The sequence below is a fragment of the Mustela erminea genome, chromosome 10 (genome assembly GCF_009829155.1).
Source record: "Mustela erminea isolate mMusErm1 chromosome 10, mMusErm1.Pri, whole genome shotgun sequence".
In the NCBI taxonomy this organism is placed as follows: Eukaryota; Metazoa; Chordata; class Mammalia; order Carnivora; family Mustelidae; genus Mustela; species Mustela erminea.
The window spans coordinates 37,920,933-37,935,246 of NC_045623.1; the positions used below are offsets into that span (position 1 = coordinate 37,920,933).

Consider the following 14,314-nt stretch of genomic DNA (forward strand, 5'->3'; position numbering starts at 1 on the left):
TATTTTAAACATATATGCCCTCATTCAACACATACATTTTTCTACCTCAATGCATATAGTTCTGCCTCATCTTTTCATTCATTATGTAGATCTGCTATAATTTATTTAATCAGTTCTCTGATGATACCCATTTAGGTTTTTTTTTTTTTTTCTAGAGTGAAACAGCAGACATGAACATATGTCATTACTTGTCCAATTATTTCCTTGGAATAAATTCCTGGGAATAAAACTGTTGAGGCAAAAATATGTATATTTTTTTATTATGAATATTTATTTATAGCTTTTATGAAACTAAACTGCCAGAAGCTTATACCAATTTATATTTCTCTCAGCAATGAAAAATGTCCATTTCACCACTCGTCCCTAGTATTTCTAATTTTAACGACATCTTTGTAAATCTGACAGGTAAAACTATTTCATTTCCATTTACATTTCTTTGGTTATAAATGAACTTGAAAATCTTACTGTATTAAGAAATCAGTGCCATTTAAAAGGATCTGGTGCCTTTGTTTTCTGCCCTTCTCCCTTGGAATTGTGGTAGCGCTCCAGATATGAAAATTAGCAATTTTAAGTCATGGAGTCAGAAGAATAATTACAGGCATGGGTATAGAATTTGCATCCCCTGTAAATTTGTGTCATCATGCACATATTGTTTTCTTTAAACTGTGGGAGAGAATGAGCCTTAACAGTTTCTAGTAAGCATTAGCTCTTAAATAAGTGCCCTGTATTACCTTATTAAAATCAAGTATAATATTTATTTTCCTCTTTTAATACTTATAAATGTTTCTCAGCCTTTTTTATTATTATTATTATTGCCTCCCAAGGAGCCCTTTTAGACATTTCCATCTAATTGCCCCTCCATGATATTTGATACCATAGATATAGGATGTACTTATTAATCTTGTTTATGTACGGTGACCCTTTGGAAGCCCACACGCCATGGTAATATTTGAGACTTTTTTTTTTAGCACTCCCAAGAACAAACTTTACCCCCCTTTGGTGATGCTGCCCTCATTAAGAATGCATGATTGAGGGGGCAGGAGAAAAAGCTTTGCTGTGCATGAGTATTTTTTTAGTTTAATGGACTCAGAGAGGTCACTGTTCTCTTGTCAGGTGGTCCAGAAGGGGACATTAGGTTTAACAATTGCCACTGTTCTTCATTAGTCTTTTATCAAACTCTAGACATAGTGCCTTGAGGTACATAAGTTACCTAGAATATTTATTTACAGTATTTCCATTCATGAGAATTTGGTAATTATGGCAAGGACACAGTGACATGATTATAGTTGAAGGCATTTTGTTGAAATTAGGGGATAGTAGTCTTGATATAGTAGGAGTAATAGTGAATGTTTTAAGCCCTATCCCGGTGGTTCTCAGCAAGTGGTGATTCTGCCTCCCAAAGGACATCTGCAATAATTGGAGGCATCTTTGGTTGTCATACTGGAGGAGTGGGTGTTGCTAGTGGCATCTTGGAGGATGCTGCTAAACATCCTGCTGGGGGAATTGTTTCCCCTGTCTTCCCACCTCCACCACCATCACCACCATAACAAAGGGGTATGGGGTCCAAAATGTCAGCACTGCCTAGGTTAAGAAACCCTGTTCTAGTCCAGTGATTCTGCTCCTTGGAATCCATCTTTACAGAATAGTCCAAAATACAAAAATGTATGTGTGTGTGTACATGCATGAAGATACTCACTAAAGTGTTCCATTTTCCTTTACAGTGTTCTAGAAAATTTACTGATGCAAACATAAAACATAAAATTACTCACAATCCCCCTCAAAAATAATGTGATTTTGGTGTATATGTATTTTTATAATTGGGACATGTATCACTATATGTAATTATGAAAAGTGGGAAATGAACTTAATTCTTTGAAGAACAAACTGATGCTCATCAGAGGGGAGGTGGGGGAGGGTGAAAAAGATGATAGTGCTTATCATGATGAGCACTGATAGAACACTGTATGTTAACCACACTAGAATTAAAATTAAAAATTGAACTTAAAAAAACCCTAACTCTTTTGAGATTTAGATTTCATTGCCCATGGCAGAACTACATCAGTTTCAGGAACACTAAAGAACTGGCAACTACTTCAGAAATAAATTAACTCAGCCATTTCAGGAATCTTTATACAGTACCCTTCAACCTCTTGTGTCCATTCTTTTCCTTAAATTTTGTATTCTGAACTACTGTTTGCAAATGATTTTTACACTACCATAGAGTTAAAAAATACAGGCAGTTTTTCAATGAAGCTAACATTTAATTTTGTGTATCAGAAGAGGTAAATGATAGACGCATCCCTAGGGAAAATCTTTTATTTTTTTTCTTTACTGTAATTTAATATGGTAAAACAAATGATAAAAAAGTGGAAGCAATCATAATATCTATCAGTAGAGAATGGATAAATAGATTTTGGCATTTTTCACAAAATGAAATACTATGGAACAGTTTAAGTTAATGAACTAATCTGTATGTATTAAAATAAAATCTAAAGGATAATGTAAATGAAAAGCAAGGCATAGGATATTTAGAGTATGATAACTTTGAAGTAAATGTTAATGTTACACAAAATCTATATTGTTTATACATATGTGTATGGATACATACATAAAGTACAGAACCATGAATGGCAAGAATATACACCCAACCTCAGGAAATTAGCTACCTCTGGATGGGAAGGGAATTTGATCAAGGAACAGTTCAGTTAACTTTTTATTCCTTAGAAGAAAAAAATATTTCAAACAAATATGGCAACATGCAAGTTGGATTAATCTTGAGTATGGGTGCATTGAGTGTTCCTTATATTCTTCTTCCTTGTTTATGAAAAATTGCAAGGTCACATTTGTTAAAAGTATACATACTTCTCATATTTGTTCATGTTTGAACTGAGACCATATATAGAAATATTTTTATAATAGTCATATTTAGCAATGTATATATAATAAAATAGTAGTGAATGACTTCTTTACAATCACAACTAGTTAACTATAGCAAATAAAATGATTTCCGGGGGCTTTTCTTCCATTGTTTTTGGAATGCTAAGTACTTTCTGAAGGTATTTAGTGTCTACTGAGTGTTAAGAAAGAGGAATGGTTCTTGAAATTACTCAAGCAATGATTGGAGTAATTAAATATGATTTACAGTCCCATAAGATGATGAATTCATAATCTTATTTTCTCCTCTATAACATGGGAAAAACAAATATATTTAGCAAGAAGCCATATTATACATTTTGATTAAAAATTGGTTTATATCTTACTAAGAAATGTGAAATTGGGCCCTAGGTGACTCAGTTGAGTATCTGACTCTTGGTTTGGGCTCAGGTCATGATCTCAGGGTTGTGAGATTGAATCCTATGTTGGGCTCCATACTCCAGTAAGCACAGAATCTGCTTGAGGTTCTTTCTTCTTCCCTACTACTCTGGTCCCCCACCCGACATGTGTGCGCTCTCTCTCTCAGATGAATAAATAAATATGGGGAGAAAGTAAATGTGGCATCTCAGAGCCTTTTGATGGTGATATGATGCAATGCCTGTTTCACAGATAAAGAACATTGCAGGGTGTTTTGTTTTGGAAGAATTGTTTATTTAAAACCAGGAACTGTTATATTTGCATTCAGATTTCTTTTAGAAGTTTTTCCTCTGAGATTTTAGACATCTGGTCTTTAAGTTAATAAAGGGTACTTTATGGCTCTGTTCTATCAGAAAAAAAAGAAATGCTAAACTTAACATGATTATTTCTTACATGAGAAGTGGCACTTTCAACAGAAGTATAATCAAGCATATTTTTTTTCTAGCTCATGCTAAAAACTGTCTTGTTAATAACAAAAACTTCCATAAGCAGATCTGTGATAGACTTACCCTAAAAGAAGGATTTTTACTTGCTTTTATTCTTATTGTATCTGATAAAAATTTGACTAAATCATGTAAATGTTTAGTGAGAGATACTCTACTAGATTGTATTAAAAGAAAGCTATTTGAGATTTTGGAGCTATCCTGCTAAGGGACAGATTTATAGTGATGCTGGTCATTTGCTTGGAAACGCTGTTGGCCATTAACTTGCCAGTGGGTTGTTAGAAATTTTCTCTAAGTAAGGAAAACATGTAAAACCATCATATGGTGAAAACATTTAAATTTCTCTGTTGGATTGAATATTTGAAGCATTAAATTTTTTGAAGAAGGAATAGTATATAGTGTCACCAAATTTAGGGGTGTTAAATAGAACATATGGTCATTATGCTAAAATTAGTCATTTGGTGAATTATTACTGTTGATCGTGTATCAAACCAAAGTTTAGACCTGAAAGCAAAAGGACTCTAGCTGAGAGTGCATTCTGCTTAGCAACCAACTTGTTGTCCACTGTTTTGCTACAAAATGCACGTACTCATAGCTTGGAAGTGTATCTGCAACCAGCTGGTTGCAACCAGACAACAGTTCATTCACTTAATTTCCAAACTAGTTAGGCAAAGACATTAGCCCGTTGTTTTTAGTCAGGAGGAATTTATTTGTAAACTTCAAGTAGTAACACACTGATCTCAAAAGCCCCTGATCTGTGTGAAATTGCCTTCTAATTCAGGAGTGTAAAGTCCTTGTAATTCAAAACTGCTGCACTTCATTTTGTTTTCCTCTTCAGAATCCTTACAGGTATATTGTTTGAAAAACAGCCTCTAAAACCTTAGAAAATAGTTGAAAGATACATTAACTGTTAGGAATACTTTTTGAATTACTATCTGAAAAAGAAAATTTATTGTCTACCTTGATCCTCATAAGATTATCTTCTAATTTAGAAAACAGCAGTTTTGTTGGCATGTGAAGCTCCAGTTTCCTCAGAGTCAAGCTGTGTACATAGAAAAAAGGTATAGTATTACAACTATTAAGAACTTTGTTCTTATTGTGGTTTTGTATTTACAATAAACTGTTAACTTAAATGTGTATCAGGAGTAAAATGGATAACTAAGTTGTTACCTTTGAAGTTTATACCAGACTAAAGTCAGGGAAAGGACTTAAATATTATGGATGGAGCTATTTATAGCACAGTAGTATATATGAATATGTATAATTGAGGAAAAAGTTACTCATTCAAAGCAGTGTCTTAATTTTGTTCTACAGATTTATAATTCTAAACAATGTGCATATTTACTGGAAAGTTGAAAAACTTGAAATACTTTGTTTCCAGAAAAAGTAATATCAATTTTTTACCCTGGTCTTATGATTTAGAATGAATAAACTTGAACATGCACTGAAATTTGCAACCTTTTTTCGGATTTTATATTTCTACATCTTTCAAATATATTTCATCCTTAGTTCTTTCTTCTCGTCTGTGAGCACAGGTGTGCGTTAAAAGAGGCTTCATATTTTTATAATTGATTTATAGGGAGCTTCTCAAAATAATTGCTTTTTAGGACTTTTTAAGTGTGTCCAAGAATTTTTTTTAAGCCTTTTTCCTAAGCAGTTTTTGCTTAAAAGGATGTTATATTTTGCCAAGAGTAAAATAAAAGGTCTGTGTTTAGTCATTTAAACAAAACATCACAAGATTTAGTAATTCCAAGTTAACACCATTAGTAGAAACTTATACATAATAATATGTTTTCTTTTTGTTGTTTTTTTGTTGGGAAGAGTACCAGATGATAAAACTATTAATGAAATCCTAAGACCTTACATTGATCCTGAAAAATCTGATCCTGTAATTCGTCAAAGGTATGCTTCAAAAGTCTTGTAATTTTCTGAAATTATTAAAAATGCTGAGGTACTGATTATGTACACATTTATTATGTAGAGCTATGACTTTATTAGAATGTGATATGTCAGTACAGTTTACTTTCTGTGCCATTTCCTTGGTGTTTACTCAAGGCTTTGTCAGTCATGGATGATGTTTTTGGATAGCAATAAAAACAGTACATAATACTTAGTATTTACTGTTTTCCAGATACTCATTGAAGGAGATAATTAATATGTACTAAGTAATTTAATCCTCACAGTAACCCTTTAAGGTAGATTACTACTTATACCCATTTTGCAGGTGGGGAAACTAAGTCTTAAAGTGGTTAAATGACTTCATATAGCAAGTAAGCAGGGAAGCTGGGATTTAAACCCAGATGTTCTGGAATCAGAGTCTGCACTGTTAACTCTCGAATCAGACTTCTTGAAAGCTGAATCAGAAACTTGGAAAATTAAGAGTTTCTGAATAATTGTTAAAGACCAGGGAGTTCTGTTTCAACCAAGTCTTCGTAAAACTAATTAAGATGCACTCTGCCTCCTGTCCAGAAATATAGCATGGATAAAAATGGTTAACATAGAACAGTAGAAAGATGAAATTATATTATCTGGGCTACAGTAGCTCGCTCTCTTTTTTACTATGTGATCAAGGAGTAAGTTACTTAACTTTTGGTCCTTAATTTTTTCATCAGTAAATGAGAACGATAATATTCACTAGATAAGGTTATTTGAAGCTTAAAAAAAACCCAGAATTATAAAGTTTCTGGTACAGGGCCTAGCACACAGTAGGCAACACTCAAAAAGCAAATCTATTATTAGAGTGTGAATTAGTTTTCCTGAGCAGGAACCCATTTAACTTTTTTTTCCTCCAGATGGTACCTGCTTAGGATATGAATGCTTGGTTTGGTTCCAGAGTAACCTGGTATTTAACCTTTAGATTGGGTGGATTCTAAAATGTCTGATCCAATTCTAATTAAATCTCATCTTCTACTTCTAATAAAAGGTTGTGCTCAGACTGAACCAAATCCACGCCCCATATCAAGTAGTGTCTTTGGTACACGTATAGTGATTGAATTTCTTTTCTTCTTAATACTGATAATCCAACTGTAATCATTGGTCATGTGTTTGGCAGTAAGACAAAGTACCTGTCACTAAATTGGATGCATTTTTTAAAAATAAATACCAAGTTTAACTTAATTTACTGAAATAAATATTTTTTAATTTAAGAGAGAAGAAAGGTAATTTTTTAAAAATTCAAATCCTTGGTTAGAAAATATTTTTAACCTTTTTTTCTGTGTTGGATAGTTGAATTTTAAGTATTATTAGCTACTCTTAATTAAATGTTTGGTCTTCCATAGATATTATTTTGAAATATATTAAAAATCAGTTTTGTTTACTTCAATATGACATTTTTGTTTCAGGTTAAAAGCCTACATTCGCTCTCAAACCGGGGTCCAAATTTTAATGAAGGTTGAATATACACAGCAAAATTTAGTAAGGTAAAACTGCTTCCCTCCCCGTTTCTTTAAATATTTTCGAATTCTGTAATATAATTAAGTAGCTTGATTAGCTTAAGTAGCTGGTTATTTTACTACTATGATTTTCAAATTAAAATTTTAAAATAATCACACTTATAGGATAAATTCAACTGAAAAATTACTCTGGTTAAAATATCTTAAAATAGCATTATGCACAGGGCACCTGGGTGGCTCAGTTGTTAAGTGTCTGCCTTTGGCTCAGGTCATGGTCCTGGGATCAAGCCCCACTGGGCTCCCTGCTCAGCAGGAAGCCTGCTTCTCCCTTACCCATTCCCCCTGCTTGCGTTCCCTCTCGCTGTCTTTCTGTCAAATAAATAAATAAAGTCTTTTTTTTTTTTTTAAGATTTTATTTATTTATTTGACAGACAGTAGGCAGAGAGGCAGGCAGAGAGAGAGGAAGGAAAGCAGGCTCCCTGCTGAGCAGAGAGCCCGATGTGGGGCTCAATCCCAGAACCCTGGGATCATGAGCTGAAGGCAGAGGCTTTAAGCCACTGAGCCACCCAGGCGCCCCCCCCCCCCCGCTTTTTTAAAATAGCATTATGTACAAGTAAAAGATTCCTAAAACCCATTTTAACTTACTTCAAGAAATATTCTCAACAACAGAGTTCATGTTGTTGCCTTTGGAAATACAAAACTTCACATGATCAGCTGAGCATAGCGTACTTTGCATTCTCTGCCGAGAAATGTAAAGAGAGCTGGGATCTAACAAACTCTATTACTTGAGAAACTTCTTAACTTGACTGGGCTGTTCCTGCATTAATGGTGTGGTGAAATAGACTACACCAAAGATCTCTGGGAGTCTCTGCAAAGTCTTCTTAAGTGCCAGGGACATTGTCATTGTACTGACTTACAAAACACTGATCTGTTATCACCTTTGATGCTCTTTCATTGTTCATTTAACAAAACTACTAGAATCAGTTCAGACTGTATCTGGTCAGTCTCACCTATGACTTGATTTGTTAGTTAGTTTAGAGGTTTTAGAGTCCAAGTTGTGAAACCAAAACTGGGATTTCTCCAGTTATGTTAACTTGAGTAAATTTTATGATCTCACTTACCTTAGTTTCCTCACCTTTAAAATGGGGATGATAATTATTATAAGATTGTCCTGAGGAGGGTTGCCTGGGTTGCCTCTGCCTTTAGCTCAGGTCATGATCTCGGGGTCCTGGAATCGATCACCGCATCAGGTTCTCTGCTCATTGGGGAGCCTGCTTCCCCCTCTCTCTCTGCCTGCTTCTCTGCCTACTTGTGATCTCTCTCTCTTTGTCAAATAAATAAATAAAATCTTAAAAAAAAAAAGATTGTTGTGAGGAGCTTGGGTGCTCAGTTGATTAGCGTCTGCCTTTGGCTCAGGTCATGATCCCAGGGTCCTAGGAGGGAGCCCCTAGTCCGACTCCTTTCTCAGCCGGGAGCCTGCTTCTCCCTCTGCCATTCCCCCTGCTTGTGCACTCCTTCGTTCCCTCTCTTTCTCTCTCAGATAAATAAAGGCTTAAAAAAAAAAAGATTGTCATGAGAGATTAAGGTATTTCATTCAGCACACGGTAAGTGCATGCTTTTATTACTACTACTACAGATAAATGGATTCTTACAAAATGTTTACACATGAGATAAGACCTGTAGTTAAGAACAGATCTAAACACCAAGTCTTAACCAACTTTTACCAATATATCTCAGACACTCTCAACTTCATATCATTGATCATGGTTCAGTGATAAAAAAAAGTTCAAGTTTTCTATCACATAGTTTTTTCCCTAGACTTGTTAATTCAGTATATTTATATACAATTCATGCTTTAACTCTACTCCTTCCCCCAAAATATTTGGGGTCTCAAGTGAGGGGTGGAAAATTTTGTGGGTCTGCAAAGATAGTTTATCCACTTATAATATCCATGTTAACCAAAATCAGTATTTCTGAATTGGCAATCAAAGATTTATGTAATTAGTGAGAAATACTGATGTAAAAGGTGCATTTTTTCAGTTTTGCCTAGCAAAATCTTAAAATAAATTTCATACAATTCATGTTTAAACAAAACAATTTGCATCATTCCCTTGGAATTTACCTCCTATCAATCATTAAATAAGTTTTCCTTCTTTTATTATCTGTTACCTCATTCAAATTCAGTTCCTTTCTTAACATTTGCTATATTTTATTTAGTTAATTCTTGTAAATGTTACTCGCATTTATGTCATATGCTTTTGATGAGTATATTGTGGCTTCAGTCTCATAAGCCTGTTAAGAGAACACCTGCGAGTTTTTCTGAAAAATGAAATCACTTTCGGATAGTTGTCTCATCTCATCTTCTCCCAAGTCTTCTCCTGACAACCTGCTGATGTGTCCAACCTTCTAACACTTTTGCACCACTCTGAGTGTTTGCCAGCTCCTTGTCCTAGACTGCCAGTGTGGGGGATAATAGGTAAATGGCTCCGGAATGGTTGGAAGGGAGACAGTAAAAGTGCTACCCACGCAGCTGATTAGCTTCATCATTTCCTTTGTTGTATATAATTACAGATAGCAGACATTGGCTACTATTTTAATGCTGCATGAATGCAGTGGTTTTCTTAATTAATAAGTATGTGTTTGAAATATATTCCTTTTTTATTATTAACATATATGTATTATTTGTTTCAGGAGTATAGGTCTGTGATTCATCAGTCTTACACAATTCATAGCACTCACCATAGCACATGCCCTCCCTAAGGTCCATGCTTTTCTAGACTTAATAAAAATATTTTGATGAGGTTGGGCATCATCTTGACTACGGTCACCCTGTTTTCCTAATCTGTTAGGCAAATAATTAAATTTCTTTACCAAAACTAAGGAAAACAGCCCATTATCATTTTGGTACAACTGGTAATAACAAGAGGTTTGGGGTTTTGTTTTCTTTTTTCCTTTTTCCTTTTTTTGTTTTGTTTTAGTTAATTACAGGTTTTGTTTTTTTTTTTTATTTTCTTTCTTTGTTATTACTGTTTTTATTTCCTCCATTACCAGAAAGAGAAAGTTTGCTATATCTTCATTTTAAGTCAAGGCAAACTGGGGCTTGGCCAGTGAAGAAATCTGCTACTCACTGAGACAGCTAAACTTGACTCTTTGACATGGTATTCTCTTTTTCCAAAGTTCAAGGAAACCAAAACTATACATGTTAAAAGGTGGATGCTTAGTATTTTAAAGTTTATAATACAGGACAGGCTGTTTGGGCTCAGATAGCCTTCACTTTTAACTTGGAAATGTGTGCTATAAATGCTTGAAAAGGCAGAGAGGTTAGAGATTTTGAGATGGAGATTTCAGCATTTCCTAGCAGACAAGGGTTTTCCAGGAGAGTGGCTGGCAGAAATGCCTACAGCATGACATGATCCAGAGGGAAGCAGTTGGGAAAATCATTTCATGCAACTGCATTAGAAATTAGGATACAGAGAGACCAGAGCACAGGAAGATACCAGTCAGATCGGAAAGGTTTCTTTTAACAGAGAGTGTAAACCTGAACCTGAAACCAGGTCAAAAAGTGCACTGAATTGAAGGTCCAGTGACCTAATTGTAGGCATTCAGTTTCTCTGTGCTTCGTTTTCCGTTAAGATCCTTTATTTTCTCTTTTATACCTTCTTTAGGAACCCAAAAGGGACCTAACCTTAATCCCCAACGGGAAGGGCATGATAGATTAATAAAGCAAAAGGTGATGTTGTTCAAGGAATACCTAGAATAGGCTGTTCTGATACTAAACCTGAGCCAATCTGAATAACATGAAAAGTATTTTGACTTTCTCTTATCTATATCAAAAACTTGTTATCCAAATTTCCCCATTTGAGTTGTTTATTTGAACTCAGTAGTCTATTGGAAGTCATTAGGAAGAAAGCAAAGAAAATCCAGTGAAGGAGTTTTTATTCTAAGTTGGGATAAGGTGCATCATTTATTTTTGAATTGTTAAGTCCACTTCATGATACCGTGATCCTAATTGCTATAAAACTTCCTGTTTTCAAGTATTTTCTAATCATGAATAATGAAATTAGATACCTGAGAATCCTTTTAGAAATAGATTTTCATTTGATTTTTTTAAATGATTTTTAAATGATTTTTTTAATTAAAGATTTTTAAATCACAGTGTTTTTCAGATAATGCATTCATAGATAGGATAAGAATGAGCACTTATATTTGATTGTAACTTGATTACATGTATCATTAAACATTCAGAGAACATATAAGTAATATTATTATAGGTTTTAAAATGTTAGGCTTGTAATATAAGATAAGCATGTTAAAATGGAAGGATTTTATTATTTCCTAAAATGTACTTACAAGGCAGAAACATGTAGTTTCCTTGTGGCTGTTGATTTTAAATGTATCCTACGATTTACAGCATTCCAATGACTCCGGAGTAAAGTCTTTTTACCAAATATTTAATGTTGCCAGTTTCCACTGGTTGTGTTTTCCATTCTTGGATGGTTTATGACAGTTGTCTCATGATGTACCTGATCCGCTAGAGCAGTCTTAAATGTTTCCCACTTTTTAGCTTTGCCATACATGACTTTTATTTTTAGACTTAGGGGATTATAGAGTGCATGTCTAACCCTAAGGTATTTGCTGCTGATCTGTTTGGGAGTTTTCTTTCCAGAATACACTGGCTTTGAATTTGCTTTTTTCTTATAAAAGCTAATATGGCTTCGTAAATAAATTCATGTATTCATTCACTTGCAAACAGTGATACGCACTTTGATTCAGGTTATCATTCTAGACATTAGGGTAATGGCAGTAAGGAGAACCATTCCTGCCTCTGTAGAGCTTACATTCTCAGTGGAGGAGAATTCATGAGAGGTGCTTTCGTTTGCAGGCCACCCTTTATCTTTTGCCACAGCATTTCTTAACCAGCTCTCTCTTCTCAGATAGTAAATGAGTGGTTTTGAAACAGAAAAACCTATGTTGGTAATGCCAGGTCCTGTAAGAGATAGTCATTGTGTTGCTGCTCCCTTAAGTTGTTACTGACTGAAGAATTTAGAATACTCCAAAGTTTGATACTGTTCATTCAGTTGTAATTTTCAAAATCTGTTTTCTGTATTTTAATGGAACCATTTATTTCCCATAAAGAAGTTGAGATACATTTTCTTGTCATGTTTACTTTGCTGCTTTGATGTTTATGTAAGGTCCTTTTTATTTTTATTTTTTTAAAGATTTATTTGAGAGAAAGAACGGGAGAGAGGGACAGAGGGAGAGAGAATTCCAAACAGACTTCACTCTGAGTGCAGAGTCCAGAGTGGAGCTTGATCTCATAACCCCAAGATCCAAGACCTGAGCCGAAACCAAGAGTTGGTCACTTAACTGACTGCATCACGCAGGTGCCCTGTAAGGGCATAGTTTTGATATAGATATGGGTTAAACTATTATGGGATAGTTCTTTCCAAATTTACTCAAAAACCATTAATTAAGCACTTTTATCTTTGTGGAATATAAATAAAAACTGGGGTTTATTCAAGAATGAATGGGGTATAGTTCCCCTATACAGACCTGAAGCAGTAGTGACTGACTGAGGTTCCTGGCATGGATTTGTTTTTTGAGAGATGCTGGTGAGCCTGGAGAGTCTTCGGGCACATTGAGTTTTAAGTAGAAGAGGCATCGTTTTCTGGAACATTATTTTTAAAAGCAATGGCCTTTTTATACTACTCATTTGTTAATGGGATCCCTTCAGAGTGAGATGATATCATATTCTAGTAAAAAATAGTAATACTATACTTTCGGAATAGAAGTAGACCTGATTTTACTTTGAGAGGTTCCAGACTAGACTTTGTAGACCAAAAGCCTCACCATTGTAAATACTAAGCTTATTAGATCACTGCTTCTCAAACCTAGCCCACATTATGAGATGTTCCAAAATAACCTTTTTGTCTTTATGCAAAAGCCTACATCAAAGTAGATTTTCTGTAAAGTCAAAATAATGTTATAAATTTGGTACAAACCTTGGAAAGTTACTAAGCCTATTTCCCCACCTGAAAGTGGAGATCAAAACAGAAGCAATAGTGCCTTGTTGTGAAGAATACTTTGTGATGTTAGCTGCTAGTACAATGCTTGGGACATAGCAAATCGCTCTTAGTAAATACGTATTACTCATGTATTAAGAGTTGTGATAGGGGCACCTGGGTAGCTCAGTTTTTTTAAGCGTCTGCCTTTGGCTCAGGTCAGATCTTAGGGTCCTGGGATCCAGCCCCATTTTGGGCTCTCTGCTCATTAGGGAGCTGCTTGTGCTCACTCTCTCTTTCTCAAATAAATAAAATCTTACTTAAAAAATTATTAAAAATAAGAGTTGCAATATTCAGACAACATCTTGCAGAATTGACTCAATATAAGGGTTTTTATTATTGTTTTAATCCTGAAGATTACTTCCTTACGAAAAGGAGGAAATCGGTTTCAAACAAAAAATTCTGTGTAGTCAGCAGTGGACTATATTATGCATTACTTTTTAAAAAAATAACAACTTGTTTCAGCCATTTTGTCTTTCTTATACTTGTGAGAAGTACCCTAAGTTCAATATTAGCTATACTCTCAACATGTTTGCCATTAACCACATGGGGGCAGATACCCAATCATGTTTGTTTCAATTTCTTTTGATATAAATTGGATATTGGGAGAATATGAGGTTTGAGGAGTTTGTGTATTTAAGGTGTTATCAAGTATTATTTCTGTACAGTGTCTCTCAGATGTATTTTCAACATTTTTCCCAAACTCCAAATCCTGGTTTGTAGCTGTCTTATTAACACATCTCATTAGATCTTAAACCATTTAGAGCTTATCACACCACATCTGTTTTTTCCTGGTGTGTGTGTGTGTGTGTGTGTTTTGTTTTAAATATAGAATAAATGGGTTGATTATGTTCCTGGCATCTAGTAAGCAGTCAGCCAATATTGATACTTATTCCTTGTTATTGGCACTGTCATTCTTGTCGTGAGACGTAAGACCTTAGAGCCATGTTTCACTTTTCCCTTACTACTCTGGCTTACATGGTTGCTTCCCTCTCCATTTTTCCGAGTAGGCTATTGTTTATCAGTATTTGCAGTGGAGCCTGTCCCTTCTCACCAACTGCATGTG

The 14,314-nt window shown here is 34.7% G+C and overlaps 1 protein-coding gene across 3 annotated transcripts in view; it reads left to right on the plus strand.

The window, feature by feature from the left end:
• The window catches only part of ZNHIT6 (zinc finger HIT-type containing 6), a 194,780-nt gene that overhangs the window by 27,583 nt on the left and 152,883 nt on the right, over positions 1 to 14,314 (plus strand). For all 3 annotated transcript variants that reach the window (XR_004289757.1, XR_004289758.1, XM_032360917.1), the window contains exons 6-8: positions 4,787 to 4,855; positions 5,616 to 5,696; positions 7,136 to 7,213. Coding sequence is in view for 1 of the 3 variants with exons in the window: in XM_032360917.1 (XP_032216808.1) it covers positions 4,787 to 4,855; positions 5,616 to 5,696; positions 7,136 to 7,213 (228 nt within the window). In the remaining 2 variants the exon portion in view is untranslated. The remainder of the gene's footprint in view (positions 1 to 4,786; positions 4,856 to 5,615; positions 5,697 to 7,135; positions 7,214 to 14,314) is intronic.